The 25,680-nt window shown below is 35.3% G+C and overlaps 1 protein-coding gene across 2 annotated transcripts; it reads left to right on the top strand.

The window, feature by feature from the left end:
* The first annotated feature begins 3,886 nt into the window (after window positions 1-3,886).
* On the top strand, window positions 3,887-14,527 carry LOC148600646 (uncharacterized). 2 transcript variants are annotated; one of them, XM_088557981.1, is made up of 6 exons: window positions 3,887-4,236; window positions 6,195-6,312; window positions 6,876-6,987; window positions 7,833-7,972; window positions 9,578-9,735; window positions 14,023-14,527. In XM_088557981.1, the coding sequence occupies exons 1-6, from the start codon at window positions 4,029-4,031 to the stop codon at window positions 14,091-14,093; spliced, it is 807 nt and encodes a 268-aa protein (XP_088414107.1). In that variant the 5' UTR covers window positions 3,887-4,028; the 3' UTR covers window positions 14,094-14,527. The 2 variants fall into 2 exon arrangements, with proteins under 2 accessions (XP_088414107.1, XP_088414106.1); XM_088557980.1 differs by lacking the exon at window positions 14,023-14,527 and having other exon boundaries at window positions 9,578-11,186.
* Window positions 14,528-25,680: the final 11,153 nt, after the last annotated feature.

Here is a 25,680-nt window from a genome sequence, read left to right on the forward strand (position 1 = left end):
CGCTCCCAACGTGCGTCTAAACTAAGCTCCTATCGTGCATTTAAACGAACGCCTCTATTGTGCGTTTATCGTGCGTTTAAACGAACGCAAAACGATGTGTAAACGCACGATAAACAATGCACGATCGCTAAAATGGAAACGTGAAGGTCTCAAAGAGTGTACCCACTCTTTGATGTTAACAGGAGATCTCCCACGTACCCACTCTCTGATGTTAACAGATCTCCAACGTACCCACTCATTGATACTAACAGGTATGCTTTAACTCGTGTATTCATACAGTAGGTCACGTGACGAGATTTACAAGCCCTATATTATGTTTTAACCTGGCAACACCTGCCTGCTTTCCGTCTATGCGAGACCGAAAGGATAGTCAAGCCAGTTTGAAATCCCTCAATAAGCACCATCATTGCATCTGAAAGATTTCATTAGCACCGATTTAAGAAAAGCCCATGAAAGATCAAATATTGTGCATGTATGCACAAATGGTGGCCTCATGCTAACAAAATGGCGGAATTATTTCGTCGTTTTACCTGAGTTTAAGAAGACATGAATGTGTTTAGTAGCACTCCAGCTTAGAACTATGCAAAATGTGATTTATGGGTAAGAGGCCTGCATATTTTCACTTTTGATATTTTGTTTAAAATTGCCACAGTAAACATAAATTAATACTCAGTTTTTCATATAACCCGTGTCCTTATGAGATAAAAATTATATAGGATGCACTGTAGAATTCTAAATTAAGGGAGAAAACTCTGTAAATGATACTCAAACACAACAGAATCTATTGGATTTTCAATGTTGATTATCTCCTAAGAGAAAGCAGATTTGAATGAATAGTTACACATTTCATTGTAAAGACTTATTAAACAACTTAATTACAAAATTAAAAATATGTAGCCTTTTTTTTGGGTGTATCACATTTTTCAGGTTTTGCATGATTCTTACAAAGACAGCTACATAAGTTCTTTCATATGAATATTATTGTAAGTGACGTATGTTATTTTCACTTTTTCAATAATTTTTTGAGAGCGTTCATGAAATTAACTGTTATCTCTCTTTGGCCTAACTTAAAGAATGAAATGGAATTGTTTAACCTTTAGGAGCATTTTTACATTTGTAGGAGGGATGGTGATCTTGTGACTACACAAAAATTATATTTCGTTCCTCTTGTGTCTAACCCGGACGTGGTCGGCGGATGTTCTTCAAAACCAGATGACGCTAATGTACCCTACCGTCGCACCTGGTCAATGCTCAAAGATTTTAGTTGTTGATTTGCTTTTGTTTCTTCATACGAGTTATTTTGGTTCTTTCATGTTGTCTGTTGTGTATATCTATTTTCTCTAGCCCCGTCCAGGTCCGGATGTTAAAAGAATAGGCCTTCAGCAGCGCTAAGCTTGTCGTAAAAGGCGACTAAATAGTGCTCAGAAGATGCCACGTTCCTTGCACGTTAAAGAACCCTGCTATGGTATTCGATATGAGTAGGAACCTTTGCGCTCCGCCACAGGAGGCTAAAGTGCCCGACCTTACCCAACCCTCCCTTTTTCTAATAGCATTCTAAATTTGTCGATCCTATTATCCTTGTGTCCCATCCCTTCCTTTTTTTCCTTTCATCATCATTCATGTCCATTTTATCATCCATTTCATGTTCATTGTCTGAATATAGCTGAAATATTGCCGCACTGACGTTAAACCCCAACAATCAATCAATCTATTTTCTCAACCTAGTCGTTATCTTGTACAATGTTCTTCTCATTGCGGTTCGAATCCTTATTGCCTTGATTTCCTTCACACAAGCAGTACAGTAGCGGATCCGGAGGGGGTTACAATGGGTTGGCACCCTCCTTTTGACAATATGATGCAATCTGCTAGCAAAACAATATCCGTTCTTAAAAAAACTACATTTGGTTTTGAGTAGAAAATATTCAGCTCGAATTTATCTAGTTTTCATTCGTCCTGTCAAATAATATACTTCCGGTTGTGGTCTTGATGTTAGTAATAGTTTTAAAAAATGCAACTTGAATAAAGGTTTATTGTTATAGAATAACATATTTTTGCCAGCAGGGAATCTATTTACTATGAAACGGATTAGGAGTTATTGGAAGATAAAAGACGATTCAAACGTCTTAACATGTTTTACTATATTCATCACCATCTGTGTCCACAATACTTCAGCGATCTTATGCCCCCACTTAATAACAAGATTTCGTCGTATAATTTACGCAACAGTGCGGATTACACTATACCCCCACTTCAGATTAACTAGTACCGACAGGCCATTTTTCTATTCAACAGTAGAAGACTGGAATCAGCTAAATTTAGAGACACGAAATGCAAGAAACATAAGAATTTTCAAAAGAATCATAAAAGAACTTCGATAAAAAAAACCCTAAGTTTCAATTTTGGCGAAAGGAAAGATAATACTATACATAATAGGCTTAGAAACATGCACAGTTCGCTAAATACTTTATTTCATATAAATGTAGTGCCAACCCCATCTTGTAGTTGTGGACATCCATTCGAACATTCTATCCACTATATTATGGAAGACAATTTGTATAATGAACATAGAAATTCCATGCCGGCACGGTTAGACGGTTTTAACGTAAGAATTGAACTTCTTTTTGACGAAAGTCTTTCATGAAAACATAGATAATTTTGCTTGTGTTCATCATTTTATCAGACGAACTGAAAGGTTTGAATAAGTCTACATGTATACATGAAATGACTATCTCTCACCTTACCCCCACCCTGCCCTTTTTTTTTGTCAGACCCCCACCCTTATTCCATTTCCTTGTTTAAGTTTCAAAATTGTCCTTTACATATGTTAACTTGACAAAAGTTGGTTAATAATGTCCTAGAACCCCCCTTTTTTTAGGAATACCCGACTGTTACCCATATTTCCAAAGTGTCTGGATCCGCCCTTGCATTATAATATACTTATTGCACTTCTAATACAGAACTAGAGATGTTCGAGGCCAATAGGACACTGTAAAACGGACTTTCAACTCGCAATTGTTTTAGTATAGTGATGATTATATAAAAAATTCTTTTACATGAATTGACCTCTTAGATTGAAACAAATGTTTATTCACTGTCACTCACACTTAAGGAGCTAGGGTAAGGGACAAAATTCTTACAAATCTTTATAACGTTTGTATTCAGCAATTTACATCAATCTCATGTAAGCATCAACATAACTTGATTGATTTCATTCTGTTTCAAATGAAAGAGCGATGGGCTTTGGTGAAATCGAATATGATTAGGAACGTTTGTGTTCAACATTTCACATCAACCACATCTAAGCATCAAAGTAACTCTGATTTCATTCTGTTTCAAAAGAAAGCTTATTAGGCTTTGGTGAAATTGAATATAATACAAACATATCACCGATTTCAAGATATATTTCCCTTACCCTAAGTCTACATTGTACCTCCTTAAATAACAGTGAGCAAAAAGACCGCAAGTAGTTACCCACCACAAAAAGAAAAAAATCAAACGGGGCGGATCCATCCCCAACCTCCCTCGTCGAATGGGAGACCATTCCATTTTGTCAAATGAAAATGGCAGCGATTGAAGTCTTCATACATTAAACAGTGTACCAGAAAGCATGCGCGTAATGGGTTGTATACAGTGTGTATATGCCAAACACAAATGCGTAGCTATTTATTTTGCACGGTATATTTGAACTCAGTGTACAATAACTTGGTGTAGTAAAGTGTAGACTGTAAAACACTTAATTACTGTTCGCAGATCAAATGCACCACACATCTAAAAATCTTTCCAACCCAAACAACCAACTATAAAATGATATGAACTTCATTTAACCTTCACGCATTCTTTGGAGTACTTCGCTGTGTGGTATATGTGCACCTAGAGGTAATTTATGTTTTCATTTTTGTGTAAAATCCGCCATCTTTGGGAAAACCACCGGGTCGGGTGACGAACATTGCCATTGGGTGTTAAACGAGTGCGTTGGCATACGATTAAATAAATATGTAATATGGAATCTTGTTTTAATTACCGAATTGATGGATTTTGCATTTATTACTAAAGTTTTTACTGTAGCCCTAACGTCGGTTATTTTTACCACTGGACAAGACTGTCCGGATCCCGTGTGCAGGGAGGAATGGGACCGTTACTCTTTCCCGAACCCTAAAAGAGAAAGTGGATTATGCGGGCGCAGCTGTAAGGATACCTTTATATGTGACCCGTGTGAAATACTGAACGGTCAGGCAGGTAAAGTTGAAAGTTTTTGTAAAGCACATACAATTCCCTTTTGAAGAAAAAGGTTGTTCAAAGGGAACCCAGGTAAAATGGGGCTACTATTTATTTGCTTTTCGTCCAAATTTTGCAACAAAGGGGAGATTACTCCCCCCCCCCCCCGAATCCGCCAGCGAAATTTTAGATATGACGTTAATTAAGCGACAATCTGTTATTGTTATTCTGGAGTTTTATTTACATTATCTGTTCACAATGCCTTTTTGTATCGCGCTAGAAGTCTAACAAATAGGCTTCTGGAACAGCGTTATGTTGTTACAAGATTGAAGTCATCACTACAGAAGTTTTATGGTCGTCATCAGGAACTCGTGGATCGTTATGATGTATCCATCTGCACCATGAAAACTGATTTATTCAACGGGATCATAGTTTACCTTTCCTCGTTTGTCTACCCCGGACTTGACTTTTTATGAGCAACTCGGCGGGTGTTTCTAGAAAAGCAGAGGACGCTTACTATACCGGTGCACCTGGTCCATGCTCCCAGTTTTTAGTGGAGTCCGAGTTGCTCATTTACTTTTGTTACTTTGTATGTTTTGATTTTAGTAACTTTATGTTCTTTGTTGTGTGTGTCTGTTTTCCAGGTCTGGTCTCTGTCCCTGGATTACATTCTTTTGATTACCGCTATAACCTTTGTTCCTTGATTACTCTTATAGCATATTAACTAATATCAATTGCGTACACAGTTCATGACCGGTCAAGAAACCTTATTGAAAAATTCCAATCAGTCATTTATATTACATGTACACAAAAAAAAAATAAATAATCTTATGCAGGAAGGAGAATTTCTTCTTCACGAATTTGCCCTTTCGATCATCGTCCCTTTCAGCCATCGTCCCTTTTTCAAAGCCTTAACAAACGGAAGCAAAGTGTATAAATGCGATGCTCGGTTGTTGACTGTGTTTTACTCATATAAGAGTTGATGTCTTGGAGTACAGTAACTGTATTGGATAAAATTTCAATTCCTCGATATATAGGGTGATGGGGAATGAGGGAATGGGGATGTCAGAGTAAGTCATTAAGAGAACCAAGATTCTAGCGGAAATCAAAAGAATATTATCCAGGGACAAGACCAGACAAGGAAAACAGACACACATAACAAAGAACACAAAGCAACCAAAACCATACACACAGAGCAACAAAAGCAAATGAGCAACTCGGACTCCACTAAAACTGGGAACTGATTTCCGCTAGAATCTTGTTTCCCTTGATTACCCTTTCACTAAACTGATACCTTAAACTCCTCATTTGATCATAACATGCATCTATTGACCTCCAAATGATTTAGATCAAAATCAATAATGTGTAATAAAGATTCTGTGACAGTTTCAATGAATTCCATTCAGCAATGTTAAAGGAGTAACGGATAAGAGATTAATCCCCCATGTTCTCATATATATAAATAACTAAGTCCATGTTTTGCTATGTGAAACCCCCAAATTGATTCGGATCAAAATCTAAAATTGGAGGTGCACATGGGAATATATGACAAAGTTCTGAGAAAGTTCATTAAATTCCATCCAGTGGTGTAGAAGAGGTAACGGATAAGAGATTGGTCCTCATGTCCCAAAATTTACAAATGACAAAGTCTATATTTTGCTATGTGAAAACCCCAAATTGATTCGCATCAAAATCTAAAATATTAGGTACACAATGTTCATATGTATTAATAAAGATTCTGTGAAAATTTCATTACATTCATTCAGCGGTGTAGGAGGAGTGATGAATAAGTGATGCCCCTCTCCATCAACCGAAAGGAAGGCAAGAAGGACATACAAACGTATCTCACATCATTGTTACTTTCACCGTAAATCTGGACCTCCGTTGCCATGGGAACCAACGTTACAAAATATACTGGTGCAAATTGGAGGCACTTTGAACACTTTACTCAGTTTAGTGTTTTCTTCTTTATTTTACAGCTGGTGAGATAGATGAAATGTTGTTGAATGTACCGGCTCACAAACCTCTTTGTGACGACACACTGGATAACTATGTTATAGCACTCGCTGTAATCAATAAAATGAAAATCGTGTCTGGGTGAGTATAAATTATGCAAACGTGGGTTAAAATCTAAAAAAACGAACAATTAACTCTCATACTTGGAACATTTTTTGTTATTTTGCAAATCTTCAAAAATCCAATCTGATTCTAGAATTATAGTTGAACTTGTTGATTTTTTTAACTCCACTCTTTGCACCAAAACCCTTTGAGATACTTAATACTGATATTCAGCCCCACTTGGTGGATGTATAACAACTTTTATTAGCAGAAATCACTACAACGCCGTACAATTAAGAACACTTTCTTCTTTTTTTGTGCACCCAAGGTCATTTTAGTGTGTAGCGGAAATAGCCGAAGGCATGTAATTCCGATTGAATACATACATCAGAGCATCTTATTTGTACGTGTATCTCCATTTAATTGTAATTGTCGGATGAATCTGTGAACTTTGCACTTTAAAACGTCGATCGGCAATGAAATATCTTGAGCGGCAAACCGTTGAATCGATACTCTGACGTTACCCAATGAAATTCGACCTTACAACGAGCATTTCGTTAGAATTTCCGAATAACTCTTTTCCACGTTTAATATCATTTTAGAAATGAAAAGTTAAACGCCAAACAATTTGCAGACGCCCTAAGAAACAAGTGGGATTTTACAGGGTCATGTCATGCTGATGTTGTCATTTTCTTTTCGAAAGAGGATAGGCAGGTAAGAGGGCGATTAGAGAATATGTATTTCTATCAATTTTAGGCTATTAATGCAAAAGTATAATACTTTTAACCAAAGAAATAGAATGTTCATAATAGATATATGTCGAGTAAATAAAGATTCTATTCGCAATTGTTACCCTGTAGATCTATTTTCCGCTTACTACATCGTCGTCAGTTATTCGTTAATTAATTCCGAAGACGTATGCCAATTTCTATAAGAATTAGACAGTGAGGAAAATTTTGCTGACAACTCACAATGTTATTTTTAAAACTATTTGTAACATGAGAACTGAAATATAGAAGTTAGGCTAGAATGATTGGAGCTAAATCAGGGGCAGTTACCTCTATCCTGATGAAATTTCTCCGATTACACTGCAAAAGAAAATAAGACTTAAAGCTGCTTAAGATGAATAGATATGAGATATATTTGTCAATTTGAGGTTATTCCGGAGAGGGATCTGGGGGTTGAAACAAAGAACCCCAACATCCTTATTTTTGTAATTTTTTAAATTTTTTTTTAAAGTTAAGTCAGAAGTGAGTAAATAATAGGTTTAAGAAGATAGACCTTGGGTAAGGGACATAACTCATGAAATCAGCGATATGTGATATAAGCTTTCGTTTGAAGCAGAATAAAATGAATCCAAGTTAATTAGATGCTTACATAAGATTGATGTAAAATTCTGAATAAAAACGCTTCAATGACGTTTAAGAGTTATGCCCCTTACCCTAGGTCTACCTCCATAAACGATACAAAACAACATAGGAAACTAGATTTTTTGTTCAGTGTGTAATAACAGCACTATACATGGACATAGTTTATAATTAGAGCTGTTTAATCTACAGGTTTATTCTTCGCCTGGTAAAGTAGCAAACAAAATATTGACTGCAGAATGTATACAAATAATTTACGAAGAAACCCGAGATAAATATCTAACAGAAAACCAGTTTGGCGAAGGTCTTAAATATATGATCAGAGAGTACAAGTAAGTCAATAAAATACACTGTAACCTGCCTTAACGAAACCCCATTTTGTTACTAATATTGGTGCGGCCTAGACAGGTGTTTGGTTTAGACATGTGTTCGGTTTAGACAAGTGTTTGGTTGAGACAGGTGTTCAGTTTACAAAGGTTCGAAATACATTTTAATTAATACAAAAGGGCATTAAAATCTGTCAGGTTTAGAAAGGCTTTCGGATTACTAAAGGTTTGGATTAGACAGGTTTCACTAACCTGTACATGTCACCTATACATTGTTTACTATTTCGATTTGACTTCCTGTTTTGACGTATTGGTCAAGTCTTCGGAATCGATGTTTCTGAATTGTCATTTTTTTTATGTTTCTTGATTTTTTGTTGATACATTTACATTGTATGTAAACCAATCGGAAATACTCGTCCAGTTCTTTTATATACACTATAAATTAACGTTTTAAGGCAGGAAGATAAATTTTTCTTCCATTATTTGATGTGAAAGAGGCCATCTGGACTATATTTTCCCCTATGCTTCACAGGCAAAATTATTTCACGTTATTTTCGCACGAATTTCACATAATTTTCACCCGGTCTGAGCAAATAAACTTTGTGACAGAGTTCACTTGAAATTCGGGTGAATTGAGTCTTCACGCGAAATTCACGTGAATTGTTCGCATGCAATTCATGTTAAGTGAATTTCACGTGAAGTTCACGTGACGTTCATGTGAAGTTTACGTAAATTTTATGTGAAGCTCGATTAACATGAATTTCACGTGGAAAATATCTAAATGTGTACAAACGTATTTTCTGGAATTGAAAGTGAAAATTCAAAATACCGACACTTGAAGATACATTTATCCTCTGTTTTAAATACATGTATAAAAGGAACAAGTTTATATACATAGTACAAAAAAAGTAGTTGTCTATTTAGAGAGCATTATCACGATTAATTGACTGCCCGAAGGACAGTGATAGTGCATGAAACGGCGATAGATAAATGCTTCAATTCACAGGGAATATCAGTGTCCAATGTCAGTCAACGATCGATTTTGCACTCAACATTAATACATGTATGCAACATCGGATACATATTTATTGAGTGTATTCATTGCAGAAATTGAAGCGGAATGTTCGGACAATTTCAGAGTTATTCCAATGAAAATTCTGAAATTAAATTGAGTCGATCACATGTAATTTGTCTTAACAGAACAAGGCCCAGATCGGTCATCGGTTATCGACCAGTCCTTAATCAGTCAAATTGTCGGTCATATGTGACTTGTTGTCATACATCAACACTCAATCTCTTCCGAACTGTACTTAAGGAGATATAAGTAGGGTAAGGGGCATAACCCTTGAAATTAATTATATGTTTGTTTCGAATTTAATTTCACCAAAGCCATACAAGCTTTCATTTGAAGCATAGTTAAATCGGTCCAAGTTACTTTGATGCTTACATGAGATTGATGTAAAATGCTGAATACAAACATCCCAATGATTTGTAAGAGTTTTGTCCCTTACACTAGATCTAACCCCTTGATAAGACCAGACGCCAGTAGTATGTACACAATAATGTCAAACATCTCATAACCTAACTCTTCCAAAATATACCTGTTTTCAGGAGAGTGTTCAAGACGGCCCAATGTAAGGAAGATCCTATACTGATGAAAGTTGTTTACGGACTTATTGGGGGAGTTGTTGCATTAATTGGTATTTGTTGCTGCGGCTGCTTGTGTTGCGGACTTAAAGTGGAACAGAAGACCAGATCAAGTGGACAAGGTGTTGGGTCGACAGCTGTGAGATCGAATACAACGGGGTTCCATGCAGTTTCACATTACGATAGTGGGGGTTGTGATGGGGGAGGAGGAAATGATGACGGAGGGGGAGGTGGTGGTGGGGATTTTTAATGCCGTCTTCAGGGAAGTGTCCTTATACATATTACAAGAGATTTGTGTAAACACCGTTAGCGTCCCTTTAGAAGAGTCATGTGTAGTTATGATGTCATCAAAAGATGGCTAAGTGAGAGGGATTTTAGGAAGTGATAAAGCAGGGCTTGAAATTCAGCTGACCTCAGTTAAATGAAAATAGTCTCTTTATTAGATTGACTTAGATGATACACATTAAAAAGTATTTTACACAAATACATACTTGAATTTTAAGTCTAGGACAATATAAGAAAATTCTTTATTTGGATATTTTGAATGGATACGGGCCTTGCAGTGTGAATCCAAGGAAGGTCCGGGGATGGAATAAGCCCCACCCCCACCCTGTGTTAATTTTGTACAAAGTTTCGGCAAGAAATGGACAACTTTGACAGTAGTTTCTTAAGGTTATTAGATATAAATACGTGGAAAATGCAATAGGTTTTTTCTTCATATGCCACAACTTATACACATTTTGTCTGATTCTTAGATGGAGACGTACTTAAATACAACTATTTTCAAAATGCGACAGGTCCCAAAACAATTGTGGTCCACTGAGAACTAATATCAAGGACTATTTAGGTTCCTATTTTAACCTCTTAAGGATCTTTTTAAGTAGTAGTCTTTGTAAGAATCATGCAAATTATGTAAAATGTGATACACCCCCAAAAAGGCTGCACATTTTTATTTTTGTCATTGAGTTGCTTTATGATGAAATTTATAATTATTCTTTCCAATCTGTCTTCTCTAACGAGATAATCCACATTGAAAATCCAACAGTTTCTCTTGTATTTTAGTGTCATTTACAGAGTTATTACCCTTATATTTGAATTTAACAGTTCAAACTATATAATTTATATCTCTTTTGAACATGGATTCTATGAAAATTCACATGATATATTATATATACTCATACGTTTTAAACAAAAGATAAAAAATAAAAATATGTCGGCCTTTCAACCATGTATCACATTTTCCATGACTTGTAGCTAAAATGCTACTTAAAATGTGGACAGTAATGTGGACAGTATTTACGCGTGTCATCAAAGTTGAAAGTAGGTCTAGTAGCCACTCGACACCGTCCGTCTGTCCGTCTTTCATGTTCAGGGGGTACCTACGTTGTGTAATCAGTTAAATACCAATATAATTCAGACTTAGACACTGTAGAATTATTATGTTCATATCAAAGATGTGCATCTCCTATAACTGAGAATTCAGGAAAAAGCTGAATCACTTAATCACTGTGGATAGAACCTACGTTGTTTAATCTGTAATTCTAAAAGTATTAAAATATTATTATGAAATCATTGCACAGTGTTGATATAGATTTTTTAATTAATTTTCCGAAAACCTGTCTAAACGAGACAGTTTTTTAAACTTTCGTACCAATTTAAATGTATTTTGAGCCTATGTAAACCGAACACCTGTCTAAATCGAACAAATTTTTAAAGTCCAAAATGGGTTCGGTTGAGTCAGTTTTCACTTGTTATGAAAGAATTTCACGTGATGTTTAGCTTTGACGGGATCTGGTTTATTTATTGTTTAGATTTATCTTTCTTTCTTTGGTTGGGAACCAAGATTCTAGCGGAAATCAATATGTTTTTCTTTAAAATATGGATTGATTGATTCATTATTGGGGTTTAACGCCAGAGCAGCAATATTTCAGCTATATTCAGGCGACGAACATGAAATGGATGATTAAATGAACAACGTGAAATGATGATGATGAACGGGGCTTAACATATAGAAAGGACTATTATAGCTTTACATGTACATGTATGTACTTAAGTTATGGCGTATTTAGACCGAGAACAGGGTCGGACCAAGGATTTTATGTTAGGGACGTAGGCCGATCGATGCGAGACAAGAAACGTTTTTTGGATTGAACGATACTCGAAAGTCAAATTAAAAGGGAATTTCTCGTTCTACTGACCCTACCATAAATTTTCTTCGCCCGGGATACAAATGAAAATCATCCTTATGTAACCTACCAACAAAATGAAACACCCTGTAAATTTTAGAAGCACCGCTGTGTTTGTCTGCTGGGGATTCCAATTTCATTCGAGTTACCTCTTTTTCTGCACCCGAGTCGATTAGAGAGACTTCGAAATTATACCTGCTCTTACGGGAGGTAACTCTGCAAAAACAGGATAAAATATGGCTGCATCCCGAGCTCCGCAAGTAGGGAGTATCTTCTGAATGGCCAACATCAAGTATAGGCGTGAAATATGTTGATGTAACGTTTTGTAATATATTAATTACATTTAGTTTAAGTTTGATCTAATATAGGACAGAATAAGTACACGATACACACAAACATACCGGTAGTGAAGAAATACCATTTATCAAATAATACCGTTCCAGTAGGCTTTGGGAGGAATGAAATAAAAAGTTATTTGGTGACCTAACTTAGGTTGATATTTTGCATGATTCGTAAATTCAACACTACTGTATACTTGTACTTTTACTTCGGAAAACACTATGTATACGGATTTAATTTCTACGATAAAAACCATCAATACGTTTGAATTGGTTCTCTTATAATTTTGTAGTTAGTCACCGTACAAAATTGCTTTTATTTTGTCTGTCATGTCACTGCAATGTATAGTTGATGAACATATATAGCATTTACTTCCGGAAGATACGGCTTGCAGTAGAACAAAATAATTCGGAAGCATAATGTATTGCGCACGTGCAATTAATACAAAAAGGTAAACACAATTATACCAATTATGACCTTGTCCTTTACTTCTTGGCATCATATGTTGTAACACATTGCTTTGTATTCATCTAGTTTCTTTTTGTATTTTGTGATTGTGTAAAGCAATTTTCAATGATATAATTTTATACATTTATACATGTATGTGATGTCTTACCACAAGAATTTGAGAGGCTCACTGAAGGAGTAATTTATTACAAATTGTCGATAATATATGTGTACGGTAGTTAGTTCTGTGTTGTTGTTGCTGTTATTTTTTTCATTGGTATTTCGGTATTTAACTACAGTGAAACCTGTTTAAAAGGAATAATAATACGAAACCTGTCTGAGCAAAGCATTTTTATTACTGTAAAAAAGGGGGTCGGTTTAGACAGATTTCACTGTATGTTTTGATGGTGCTAATCATTTCACGATCTTTAAAATTTCATCAAAATACTTTTTCGTTGGTACAATTTGCCACTTCCGGTCGCACTCACTGTATCATTTTTTTTTTTTTTATGAATTTGAAGTTAAGCTCTGAACAGTGTCTGATGTTCGAATTTAACTGTAGACAGACCTCACTAGAATAGATATAATCTTGATAAGCCGTGGTGACTTTACTGGACAAACCTCTCTAGAATACATGTAGATACAATCTTGCAAAGCCGTGGTGACTTTACTAGACAGACCTCTCTAAAATGGATATAATCTTGCTAAGCCGTGGTGGCTTTCCTAGACAGACCTCTCTAGAATACATGTAGATATAATCTTGCAAAGCCGTGGTGACTTTACTAGACAGACCTCTCTAGGATGGATATAATCTTGCTAAGCCTTGGTGACTTAACTAGGCAGACCTCTCTAGGATGGATATAATCTTTCTAAGCCGTGGTGACTTTACTAGACAGACCTCTCTAGAATGGATATAATCTTGCTTAGCCGTGATGACTTTACCAGACAGAACTCTCAGTGTGGATACCTGTCTAAAGAGAATCCCGATCAGTAATCGCAAAACCTGTCTAAATCAGGCATTTGTAAAGTCCCCTTATATTAACCTTGTAACCTTGGTATACCAAACACCTGTCTAAAACGGCCCAATAAAGTTAAATAGAGATTGGTTTAGACAGGTTTTATTCAACGGGTCATAGTTTACCTTTCCTAGTTTGTCTACCCCGAAATTGATTTTTTATAAGCAACTCGGCGGGTGTTTCTAGAAAAGCAGAGGACGCTTACCCTACCGGTGCACCTGGTCCATGCTCCCAGTTTTTAGTGGAGTCCGAGTTGCTCATTTGCTTTTGTTACTTTGTATGTATGATTCTAGTTACTTTATGTTCTTTGTTGTGTATGTCTGTTTTCCATGTCTGGTCTTTGTCCTTGGATTACATACTTTTGATTACCGCTATAACCTTGGTTCCCTTGATTACTCTTAATGTACATATGTATTTGTAGGCTATCACAAAAGACATCTTCCTGATATTAAATGGCATGGTTCAACCTTTCCTGTGCTTTCGTGGATGTGAACTCGATGTGAAAAATTTACCTAGTTTATGCTCGACCGAATTCATATCTACCAAGCTGTTTTTGGTTTTTACGTATTAATTTGTAAAACTCTGAAGGGACGGAGTATGTGGCTTTGAAATAGAAAATATCCTCTTATCAGTAAAAAGTGAATTTTTAAATGATGGAAATAATTATCTTCGTGATTATAGGAGTTGTTGCTCTCGGCATGCTTTGTATGTTAGGTTATTGGTGTTGTGGAAAGAAAGGCATACAAAACAATAAATCGACTCGACGGAGTACATGGACGTCAGGAACTCGTATGAAACGAGGACCAGATGGGTGGAATTCAACATGGCATGGAGACGAATTTGATGATCATGGAAGTCATAGCTGCGCCACAGGAGGAGGAGGGTGCGGAGACTAATGAGTAGGGCTTTATCTCATTGTCATGCTAAGGATATACATGTAGATAGTACCTCTACTTCACATTATCATGCCAAGGATATAGATAGTACTTCTACTTCACATTATCATTCTAAGGATATACATGTAGATAGTACCTCTACTTCACATTGTCATATCAAGGATATAGATAGTACTTCTACTTCACATTATCATTCTAAGGATATACATGTAGATAGTACCTCTACTTCACATTGTCATATCAAGGATATAGATAGTACCTCTACTTTGCATTGTCATACTAAGGATATACATGTAGATGGTACCTCTAATACTAAAGGAAGAAACCGATTTCTTTGAGCCGCAACTCCACTGAAACAATACAAGGTCCAATATATTTGTGATACAGGATATAAATAAAGTGTTTACCCAGGCACAGATTCAAGGACTGGTATGCGGGGCGCACGCCCGCTCTTAAATCTGTAAGAAAAAAAAATACCACAAGTTTCACTCCATAATATTGTTTGTCTTGCTTTGCACGGCATTTTATCCAATTAACGCACCCACCCCCCGCCCCCACCAAACTCAAATCCTGGATCCGACCCAGGTGTTCTTTCTAAATTTGTCTTTGAAACAATCTTCGTTCTATGGAAAACGCGATTTTTTTGGGGAAATATACCAATTCGGACACCGTTTGGTCCGTGATTTATAATACGCCTTCGCGCATGCTCAATTGACGTACTGTTAGGATCATATGTACATGCCTTACACCTGTATTGTACGTTCATTATTTTGCTTAATTAAACCACATTCACCATTTTACTGAAGTGCAAAACTGTCCAGACATGGAAAGGCGTAGAACATGTCGAAATAAACGTTCCCATATCTACAGGTATGAGCATCTGCGCCCGCTGCCCGGACCCTTTTTTATGTGTAAACTGGCATGACTGGTAAACTCCTACCCATTGTTTTGAGCAATTTAAGAATTTTTTTATGTGTAATAAAAATACCTGCACCTGAAGTCCGGGGTTAAACGTTCCCCCATTTTTATGTGTTAAAACACCTGCATCCAATGACAAGGTCCAAATCTGGACCCTTAAACCACACCAAGAAGGCTCCTTAATTCTAGCGTGCACCTAAGCGGAATTCTTGATAACATACTAATCAAGGTTACTCTGTTTCTGCCCACTGATCATGAAGTAAAAACTTGGGCGAAGCCTCAGGATAACCAGCTTATAGCACCAGGGTTGCAGGTAGAGACTGCTAATCTTGAATTAATCGATCACTGCAAAAATACGTCATTGACGCAACGCATACCTGGAGCAGTCAGATTGTTTATTGCAAGTGTATTTTAATGGAGTTTGTTTTGTTTTTCCTCAACGGACTATATCAATTTTTAAAGTCTTCACTTTGCGTTTGTCGTTGTCGTCGTCGTCGTCGTCGTCGTCGTCGTAAAACATCAGCTCCTCCCATACCCCTGGATCAAATTAAAGCTAGGATCAACAAAACAGCTTCTTAGTCACAGATTAAACCATTTGTTTCCAGGAAAGGTCATTGGCATGATGATATGAAACTTTGCTTAGGGACGCACTATTTATTTTGATCCTGACTTTGTAGAAAAGATAATTTGGGTTAAAAAAATAAATTATGTGAATAAAAGAAGAAGAAAATAATACAATTACACTTACAAGTACATGCGTTAGAAAAGTACACATTTTTCCACGCAAAAAAACAAACAATCAAAAAGAAAACCAAGTCCCCTTGAAAAATTAATGGTCAACTCCTTTGTTGCTTTGTATGTATAATTTTAGTTATTTTATGTTCTTTGTTGTGTATGTCTGTTTTCCCTGTCTGGTCTTTGTCCCTGGAATACATTCTTTTGATTACTGCTCTTTCTAAATCTTTTCTTTGTTTCATTTTTTATAATGTCGCAAAATTTTAATGAGTTATGTATTTAGAAAACTGGCTACTCAATGTATATATCATTATTGTATTTATGTTGTGTATTTGTTAAGATTTTACTTGTGTCATAGAGGGCCCCAGTGGAAGTTAGAGTTGTTCTTATATGGGTTATCCTCTTTAAATAAAGAAAATAACTTTGTATAATAGGAAAATAAATATATTGACTTGAAATATAAAAAAAGAACAATATACGGATGAGGCTTACAAATGGTGTAAAACGCGAGGCTGACCAGGTGCTTTTTCCGATTCGTGCCGAATTCGCATAATTTTTTTTATTAATTCATATACAATTACAATTTCTTTATAGTGCAATCCTTACCATTTTTAATCAAGTTTTATAAGTTTAATAAAGGAAGAATCTGTTATATCCCGGAAATAAAGTTTTTTAAGCAGATTTTATTTCATTATAATTGAATCATAATCATGTTCGTTCCCACTACCTAATTAGATATGATTATATCATATTATTCTACAAGTAGCGAGTAATCTTGTCGAACGTGTAATGCTTTCAAATAACATGCAATGTATTTGAACGCATGATACTACAGTATCATGTCGCAAATCTTGTTTTATCCAATAATTGTGCATATGAAATTGACATTATATTAACTTTATGATTATTTCTCTATAAATAAATGCTTTATTTTGGTATTAATACATACTGATTTTAATTCTTAAAAGCAGTGGTACGTTGAAAAACTTGTCTATACCGTACCTTGAATATTCCCAAAACCTGTGTATAGCGTACCCTGAATAACCTGAGACATATTTGAACTAGACACTTTTTAAGGACATTTACATCAACTTGAATGTATTTTGAACTTCGAACATCTGTTTAAACTGATCCAATTCAAAAGACTATCAGTTAAGACATCTTTCACTGTATATATATTTTAAAATGTATAAAATATATAAAATGTCACAGACAGTCAAGTAAAACCTGATTTTACTGACAACCTATCTAAACCAGTGCATTTTTTCAATTCGAATGGTTTTTTTTACCTTGGTAAACCGACCACCTCTCTAAACCGAACGCCTTCTAAACTGACTACCTCTCTAAACCAAACACGTTTTACAGTTCAGAAAGGTTTAAGAGTGATGTTACTGTAAAAAGAGTTGCATTGTTTTAATAAAATGTTATTTGAACTATTTATGTACGTAATATGAAATTTAACGTCTTTTATTGAATTTTAAAATTAAAGATAGAAATTTGCAAAACGATAGACATACGTCTATATTATTTATTTCCATTTTTCTGAAAAAAATAAATCGAAATAAACAAAAAAGTAAAATACGTGTTCAAAAAGTAAATGTACATGTAAAGGTGGTAGACCTGAGGTAAGGGACACCACTCTTTCAAATCACTGGAGGGTTTGTATTCACCATCAATCTCATGTAAGCATCAAAGTAACTTGGACTCTTTTTCAACGGAAAGCTTTAAACGCTTTGGTGAAATTGAATATGATACATATCACTGTTTTCAAGAGTTATGTCCCTTACCTTAGGCCTACCTCCTTAAGAGGGTGTCCAAGCAAAACCCAGGCAGTGGTAGACACATGAATTTTTTTTTTTTCTTTAAATAATGTTCATCTATTTTATATCATAAATGCATCCTTTCTCAAAGTGAAATGTTGGTTTTTGATTAAATGCAACTGTTTCATTATGACATCATTAAAATGTATTTATTTAAGTATTCTTTTCATTTAATTATATAAAAACAATCCTATCACGAGCAACGATGACCCCACTCGGCCACTTATATTCGAAATCCTGATCCAGAGACACGGTCCGAGTGGTCCTGGGCCGAGTTGTCCGTGGACCGAAATGTCCGGTTTCCTTCCAAACTACATTTCAACATTTCAAATATTCAAATATAACATTTATCCACAATTCCCTTACTTTCCAAAAAAACATTACAAATTTTCTTTTCTCTCCATAGACTGTTCCATATCTTTCACATACCAAGTTTTTTAAGTATACTGCTTCCTATCATTCAATGTTCTTTGTTACATATTGACATTTTGCAAATTTTTAAACTATTGTTTGTTTGTTTTTTGTTTGTTTGTTTTTTGTTTGTTTTTTGTTTTTTTATTTTTTATTTTTTTTGGAAGAGGGTGTTTTTGTTTTTGTGATTTTTAAAACTGATTTGACCATTTTCAACATTCAAAATCTCCATCCCCTTATACAATGCCCATCCTCATTTCTAATCACCAATGCATCCCCTCATTCAATGCCCCTCCTCATTCCTAATCTCCACTCCCCTCATACAATGCCCTCCTTATCCCAAATCCCGACTGCCCATATACAATGCCCCTCCTTATTCCTTATCCTACTCCCCTAATACAATGTCCTAAAACATAATCCGAACTCCCCTGACACAATGCCCCTCCTCATTCCTATAATCCCCACTCCTCTGATACAATGCCCCTTCTCATTCCTTATCCGAACTCCCCTGACACAATGCCCCTCCTCATTCCTATAATCTCTACTCCCCTCATACAATGCCTCCCTTCCTTCCTAATCGTCCATGCATCCCCTTACAAAATGCCCCCTCCTCATTCCTAATCCACACTTCCATCATACAATGCCTCTCCTCATTCCTAATCCCCAGTCCCCTCATACAATGCCTCTCCTCATTCCTAATCCCCACTTCCCTCATACAATGCTCATCCTCATTCCTAATCCCCACTTCCTTCATACAATGCTCATCCTTATTCCTAATCCCCCGTCCCCTCATGCAATGCCTCTCCTCGTTTCTAATCCCCGCATCCCCTCATACAATTCCCTTCCTTATTCCTAATCCCCCTTGTATCCATTCTTACAATGCCCCTTAATTATCATTCCTTACCCTCATCCCAAATTGTCATAAAACATGACGTTTACAAGTACATGTATTTTGTAAAATATCAATTATTGGCCAGAAGAACTATTAAAAAAAAAGAAAACTTAATGAGATAAGGATCTGGAATTCAACACAACGTCCTATAATAGTTAAATATTTTCAATTACATAAGGTTGCAAAGCGATAACAGCAAATGCATAATTCATATGAAGCCAAACGATGTCAGTCATATGAAGCCCAACGACAAATTTGCACTTCCAAAAATAAGATTAAATTCTACAATGAATTACAAATACAAATACCTGTGGGAATTTATTTAATCTTATCAAGAATAACGAATTTAATACCCATCTCCAAATATGAAAGAAATTGAATTTGATTGCAAATTAGTAATGAAGTTTTCATTAATATTTCTTCGTCAAAATATCGTTTTGATACTAAAATTGAATTCAGGCTTTGATTGCATTTGCATTTTTTTGGTGCTATCCATTTTTGTATGCATGGTATTTTGGCCACATGCCCCAACAACTTACAATACCCACCACTAAAGTCATTAAAACAGAACAGAATTAAAGCATCAGATGCTATTTATCATGTTTATAAAAGTTCGCTATATTACTAATTTCAAAATAAATAAAGCACTGAGGCTTCATTCCTTGTATATCAAAAAAAAAGTTTTCAGAGAAAAGGAGGGGGTTTAAGTATATAATGTATATCTTTGACTAAATAAGAAATCATCAAATTGTAAGAATATATTTTGCTCATGTTTTCCCGTCGTTTGCATATAATTTACAACGTATTCTAACAAAAGGTATGCCAACCCTAGGAATCCTTAAATGCAAAGTTTAAGTGTCAATCCCTGTAAGAATCAGGCAGTAGGTGAAACATGGTATGAAAAAAAAAACATAACAACGTATTCTGACGAAAGGTAAGCCAACCCTTGGAACCCTTAAATGCAAAGTTAAAGTGTCAGTCCCTGTAACAATCAGGCAGTAGGTGAAACATGGTATAAAAAATATAACAACGTATTCTAACAAAAATTAAGCCAACCCTAGGAACCCTTAAATGCAAAGTTTAAGTGTCAGTCCCTGTAAGAATCAGGCAGTAGGTGAAACATGGTATGACAAAAAAAAAACATAATTTTGTTAGTGTAATTTGACTAATTGCAGCATCAGAATCAGGGAAAACAGACAAGATTTTCCATATCATGTCGGACCATTGAAATGTACTGAAAATGACTATATCAAATGCAAATGCAGATACATCTGTCAAAAACTTCATCTTTCTAAGATTCCATTGAAAAATTTCTGAGCAAATCCAATGATGCAGAGATCAAATAATGGTCTTTTCAGTTAGAGAAAGCATCCTTGAGTGGTATTACATTGTCAGATCGGTGGGGTTTTGATATGCATGTTTCTGATTTTTCCAATTTTGCCTGATTCTTACGAACAGTTACATTTAATTATGAATCATAATACCGACTCGATAAAAGATTTTCAAAATGTTTATTAAATTCAAGAAAAAATTAGTATAATACTAAGAAGGAGTCCATGGAAAAACAAGGTAGTTAGTTTCACGTGACAAATTTTGTTTTCTTTTTTTCTATCCATTTTAAAATACAAATGCATCCTTCCTCAAAGATGATTAAAGAAAATGCATTGGAATTCATTAAATTAAGGGAAATTAATTTGAGCAAAATTTGTTTGTTTTGGTTAGGAAACTTTAAATAAAAGTATGTTCTGAGCTATCCTTTGTCGATTTTTAACACACATTACATTATTTGACACACATATGATATACCCATTACATTGGAACAAACATGCAATGGGATAAAATTTACCCTGTGCCACCATAAGATCATAAGATCTGCCTGATGTTTGCACGGACAGCCTTTTAAACGTAAATTGCTGTGTTACAAAATATTTAGGCGACATAAAAATGTGTAATGTCGCCAAGATAGTATAATTTTAATCTTATATTTTACAAACGAAAAAGTCAAGTTCAAGACTTAACACGAAGTTGGTATTTACTTTTTGTTTTACTTGTAACCCATACAGGTATTTATTAGATTGATCAATTTCAGAAGATTAGTGGACCTTTACGTCAGTATAAGGGGGTTCAAGTAGCACTCCATCTTCATTTCATGCCAAATGTTATGCATGGGTGGAAAGCTCACATATTTTAAGTAATGTATACTCAGCTAATACATGTAATAATTCTCTACTGGGATTATGATTCTGTTGACTTGGTACATGTATATTTGTGTATGTTTGGTTTACTGTTGTCATTGTGACTAAATGTGTTTTTGACTTCAATAAGAATACGGTCCATGTCAAGATCATACCTGTCTACTTCTTTTATCTCCGTCTCTATAGAATCATTCTTAGTTTCCTCACTATCTAATTTGGAAAGAATGTTTCTTTCCTTCTTTAAAGTCTCACACAAATTTCAATTTCTCCCTGTTGCTCCTTTGGATTCTACAACTCCTCATGAATTTTCTATATCAACTTTGTGATTTGTCCTCAATGTCCTACTCGTATGGATTTCTTTTTCGTCATTTTCGTCAGCCGTTTGGTCACGGCACCAATGTCGCGGATATATTAACTGTTTTAAACTGTGTAAAACAAGAGTAACAAAGACGTATATGTAGCTCTCTGAAATTGTGTATTCAACTCAAAAACGTAATGTATACTAGCCAATACATATAATCACGTGACATTACAAAGGGTACATAGTTACGACGCGTTTTTAAACGTTACAAAGGGTACATAGTTACGACACGTTTTTAAACGTTACAAAGGGTACATAGTTACGACACGTTTTTAAACGTTACAAAGGGTACAAAGGGTACATAGTTACGACGCGTTGTTAAACGTTACAAAGGGTACATAGTTACGACACGTTTTTAAATGTTACAAAGGGTACATAGTCACGACACGTTTTTAAACGTTACAAAGGGTACATAGTTACGACACGTTTTTAAACATTACAAAGGGTACATAGTTACGACACGTTTTTAAACGTTACAAAGGGTACAAAGGGTACATAGTTACGACGCGTTTTTAAACGTTACAAAGGGTACATAGTTACGACGCGTTTTTAAACGTTACAGATGGTACATAGTTACGACACGTTTTTAAACGTTACAAAGGGTACATAGTTACGACGCGTTTTTAAACGTTACAAAGGGTACAAAGGGTACATAGTTACGACGCGTTTTTAAACGTTACAAAAATGAGTATGATTTATTTGAGTAACTGACAATATTAATATGTTGTTTTCCATATCCATCTCGGTCTTAGGAGATATAAATTATATACAACGTATCATTGAATTTCAAGATTCAGGTAGATACCTCTATAAATGACACTAAAACTAAAATGCCATAGCAAGTAGTGGATTTTGGATGAGAAAGACCAGAGAGATTGGAATGAAAAATCTCATAAGGACAAATTTACAAACAAACCTAATAACAACCATCAAAATGTATAGCCTTTTTATGGTATCAACTAGTCTGACTTCAACCATGATTGATTTTGAATCATCATATTTGTTGTGATTGCATGGATTTACGTGGGTCTTGTTTCAATAAATAAGACTGCCGTTTTTCATATCCAGAACTCTTACATCTGTTGGATATGCAAGTCCTTATATTTTTATGAAGCTGTATAAAACCCAAAATGTATTTGAAATTATGTTTAAAGTATTTGTTACTGTGACAGACATATAATTTTCGCAACATCTTGGTATAAATAGGAGATGTGGTATGAATGAAATCCGACAGTTATCCACTAAAAGCCACGCAATGAACAATTGAACTTTTGCAGGTCACCACACCATCAATGATGGGCAAAACCCATACCGTATAGCAAATTGTAAAAGGTCTCACCATAAACGAAGTGAAGATATTCATAAAAGACGAAAATCAATCTAATCAAAAGAAAACAACGTGAAACAAATAAAAACGCACATAAAAAAGCAAAGACAACCAATGAACTACAGACAAATAAACGATGGGGCGCACCTGGTCCATGCTCCCAGTTTTAAGTGGAGTTCGAGTTGCTCATTTGCTTTTTACTTTGTATGTATGATTTTATTTACTTTATGTTCTTCGTTGTGTATGTCTGTTTTCCGTGTCTGGTCTTTGTCCCTGGGTTGCATTCTTTTGATTACCGCTATAACTTTGGTTCCCTTTCATTACTCTTACATAAGATTGGTGTAAAATGCCGCATACAAACGTTCCAATGATTTGTAAGAGGTGTATCCCTTACCCTATGTCTACATCCTTAAACACCTGTCTGAATCATTCCAATGTATTAAGGTCCAGAGCAGCTCGGTTTACACAAGTTTACTATGGTGCTTGAAGAAAATGCAACTAGCCAGAACTCCTTCCGGAGCACCTAAGTTCACCAACCAGTTTAGCCTGGTTTGTCGTATTCAGTTTTCTTTCTGTCCTTTTTTACTTATTTCGAATTGTACAATTTATTCTTCCCGATGATTTCTTGTTCAGGGGATTTCCCCTCGTTTTCTCGACTTAAAAAAATCGTTAAATTTAGACATGTGTTGGGTACAAAATACATTTAAATTGATATCAAGAAAGTGTAATCAAGGGAAAGTAATCAAGAGAATGCAAAACGAGGTCTGGTCTAAACAGGTTTTTTAGTTAATCAGGTTTGGTTTCGGCAAGTTACAAAGAAGAATATGATTGTTGGGGTTTAACATCCGAGCAGCAATATTTCAGCTATAAGGTTCCTACTCTTATCGAATACCACAGTAGGGTTCTTTAACGTGCGAGGAACGTGACATCTTTCCAAACACGGTGCGCCACTATGGTTTGCGATCAGGTTTTCCGTATTATAGCCTGACAACCCCAGCATGTAACACGCCAGGGGTACCCCATTCCACCACCTGGGGCTCACATCCCAGTTGCTTTGTGGGCAGAGCGCCTAGCCCCCGGCTATGTTTCTAAACACTATTTAGTCGCCTTTTACGAAAAGCTTAGCTCTGCTGCAGGGATATTCTTTTAACATCCGGGCTTGCACGGGGCCACAGAAGAACAAATGTTACAAGTGTTAATATAATTGATATCAAAACCTGTATATTTTCTCCATCATAATAATCAATAATGCCTACTGCATAAAAACAACTTTCTACATAATATTTAGTTCGTTGGACCTTTTGGTCATGTGAACGGACCGTAAATCACCTTTCTATACATCATATGCAACGTCATTATGACTGTGCATGTCAATAGTCAGAAGATATTAGTCATTAATGTATGTTTGTGTCGTTATATAACTTTTTAGTCATTATGACTGCGCCTGTCCACAGTCAGGAGATGTTGGTCGTTAATGTATCTTCGTGTCGTTATATAACTTTTCAGTCATTATGACTGCGCCTGTCCACAATCATAAGATATTGGTCGTTAATGTATCTTCGTGTCGTTATATAACTTTTTAGTCATTATGACTGCGCCTGTCCACAGTCAACTTTTTAGTTTTATTTTAAAGAACAGTTATCGTTCTGTTACTGTGGATTTTATAACTTTGCTTGTTGGGACCTTTCAAAGCTTTCTGAAAGTATGTTTCCACTTGATAAATGCTTTTTTGGTGACCTCTGAAGTATTTACTTTTGTGTATTTAGGTTAGAAACTGGTGCCTTTGTTACGTTTTACGATATCCGTTCTTTTTTCAATCGTAAATTTTGTAACAGCTCATAAATCTTTTTTTTAAGTTAACATCTTAAGTAACAGTCCTTGTAAGAATCATGCAAATTCTATAAAATGTGATACACCCAAAAAAAAAAAAAAAAAAAAGGCTACACATTTTTTTTATTTTTCTTAGTAAGTTGGTTAATGGGTCTACATGATGAAATGTATAAGTATTCATTCCAATATGCCTGCTCTGAGGAGATAATCCATATTGAAAATTAAACAGTTTCTATTGTATTTTAGTGTCATTCACAAAGTCACCTCCCATAATTTTCAATTCTACAGTGCATTCAGTTTTTCTCTCCAATGAGCATTGGTAATATGAAAAACCACGTGTTATTTCTTTTAACTATAACATTTCAAACAAAATATCAAAAATAAAAAAAAGATAGGTTTTCCAATTATGTATCACATGTTGCATGATTCTTAACTGGAGTGATACTTAAAAGACAAATATGTTAATAAATGTTTTAAGATATTTTTTATCAGTAACAGGGTCTAAAACTAGTACAAACGAATATATTCCTTTTACTTTTTGCAAGTGAATACAAACAAACTAAAACCACCTTCTTCTCTGAATATAATTAGAGGCCTTTAATGGGAAACTTTATTTAAAAAAAACTACCTCTATTTCAAAGCTGAAGCTTTTTTATGGGTGTAGCCAATGCAAAAGGTTCAAACAATATTGTTC

The sequence above is a fragment of the Perna viridis genome, chromosome 13, assembly GCF_037379345.1.
Source record: "Perna viridis isolate PV_CMFRI_1.1 ecotype Kerala chromosome 13, ASM3737934v1, whole genome shotgun sequence".
NCBI classification, from domain to species: Eukaryota; Metazoa; Mollusca; class Bivalvia; order Mytilida; family Mytilidae; genus Perna; species Perna viridis.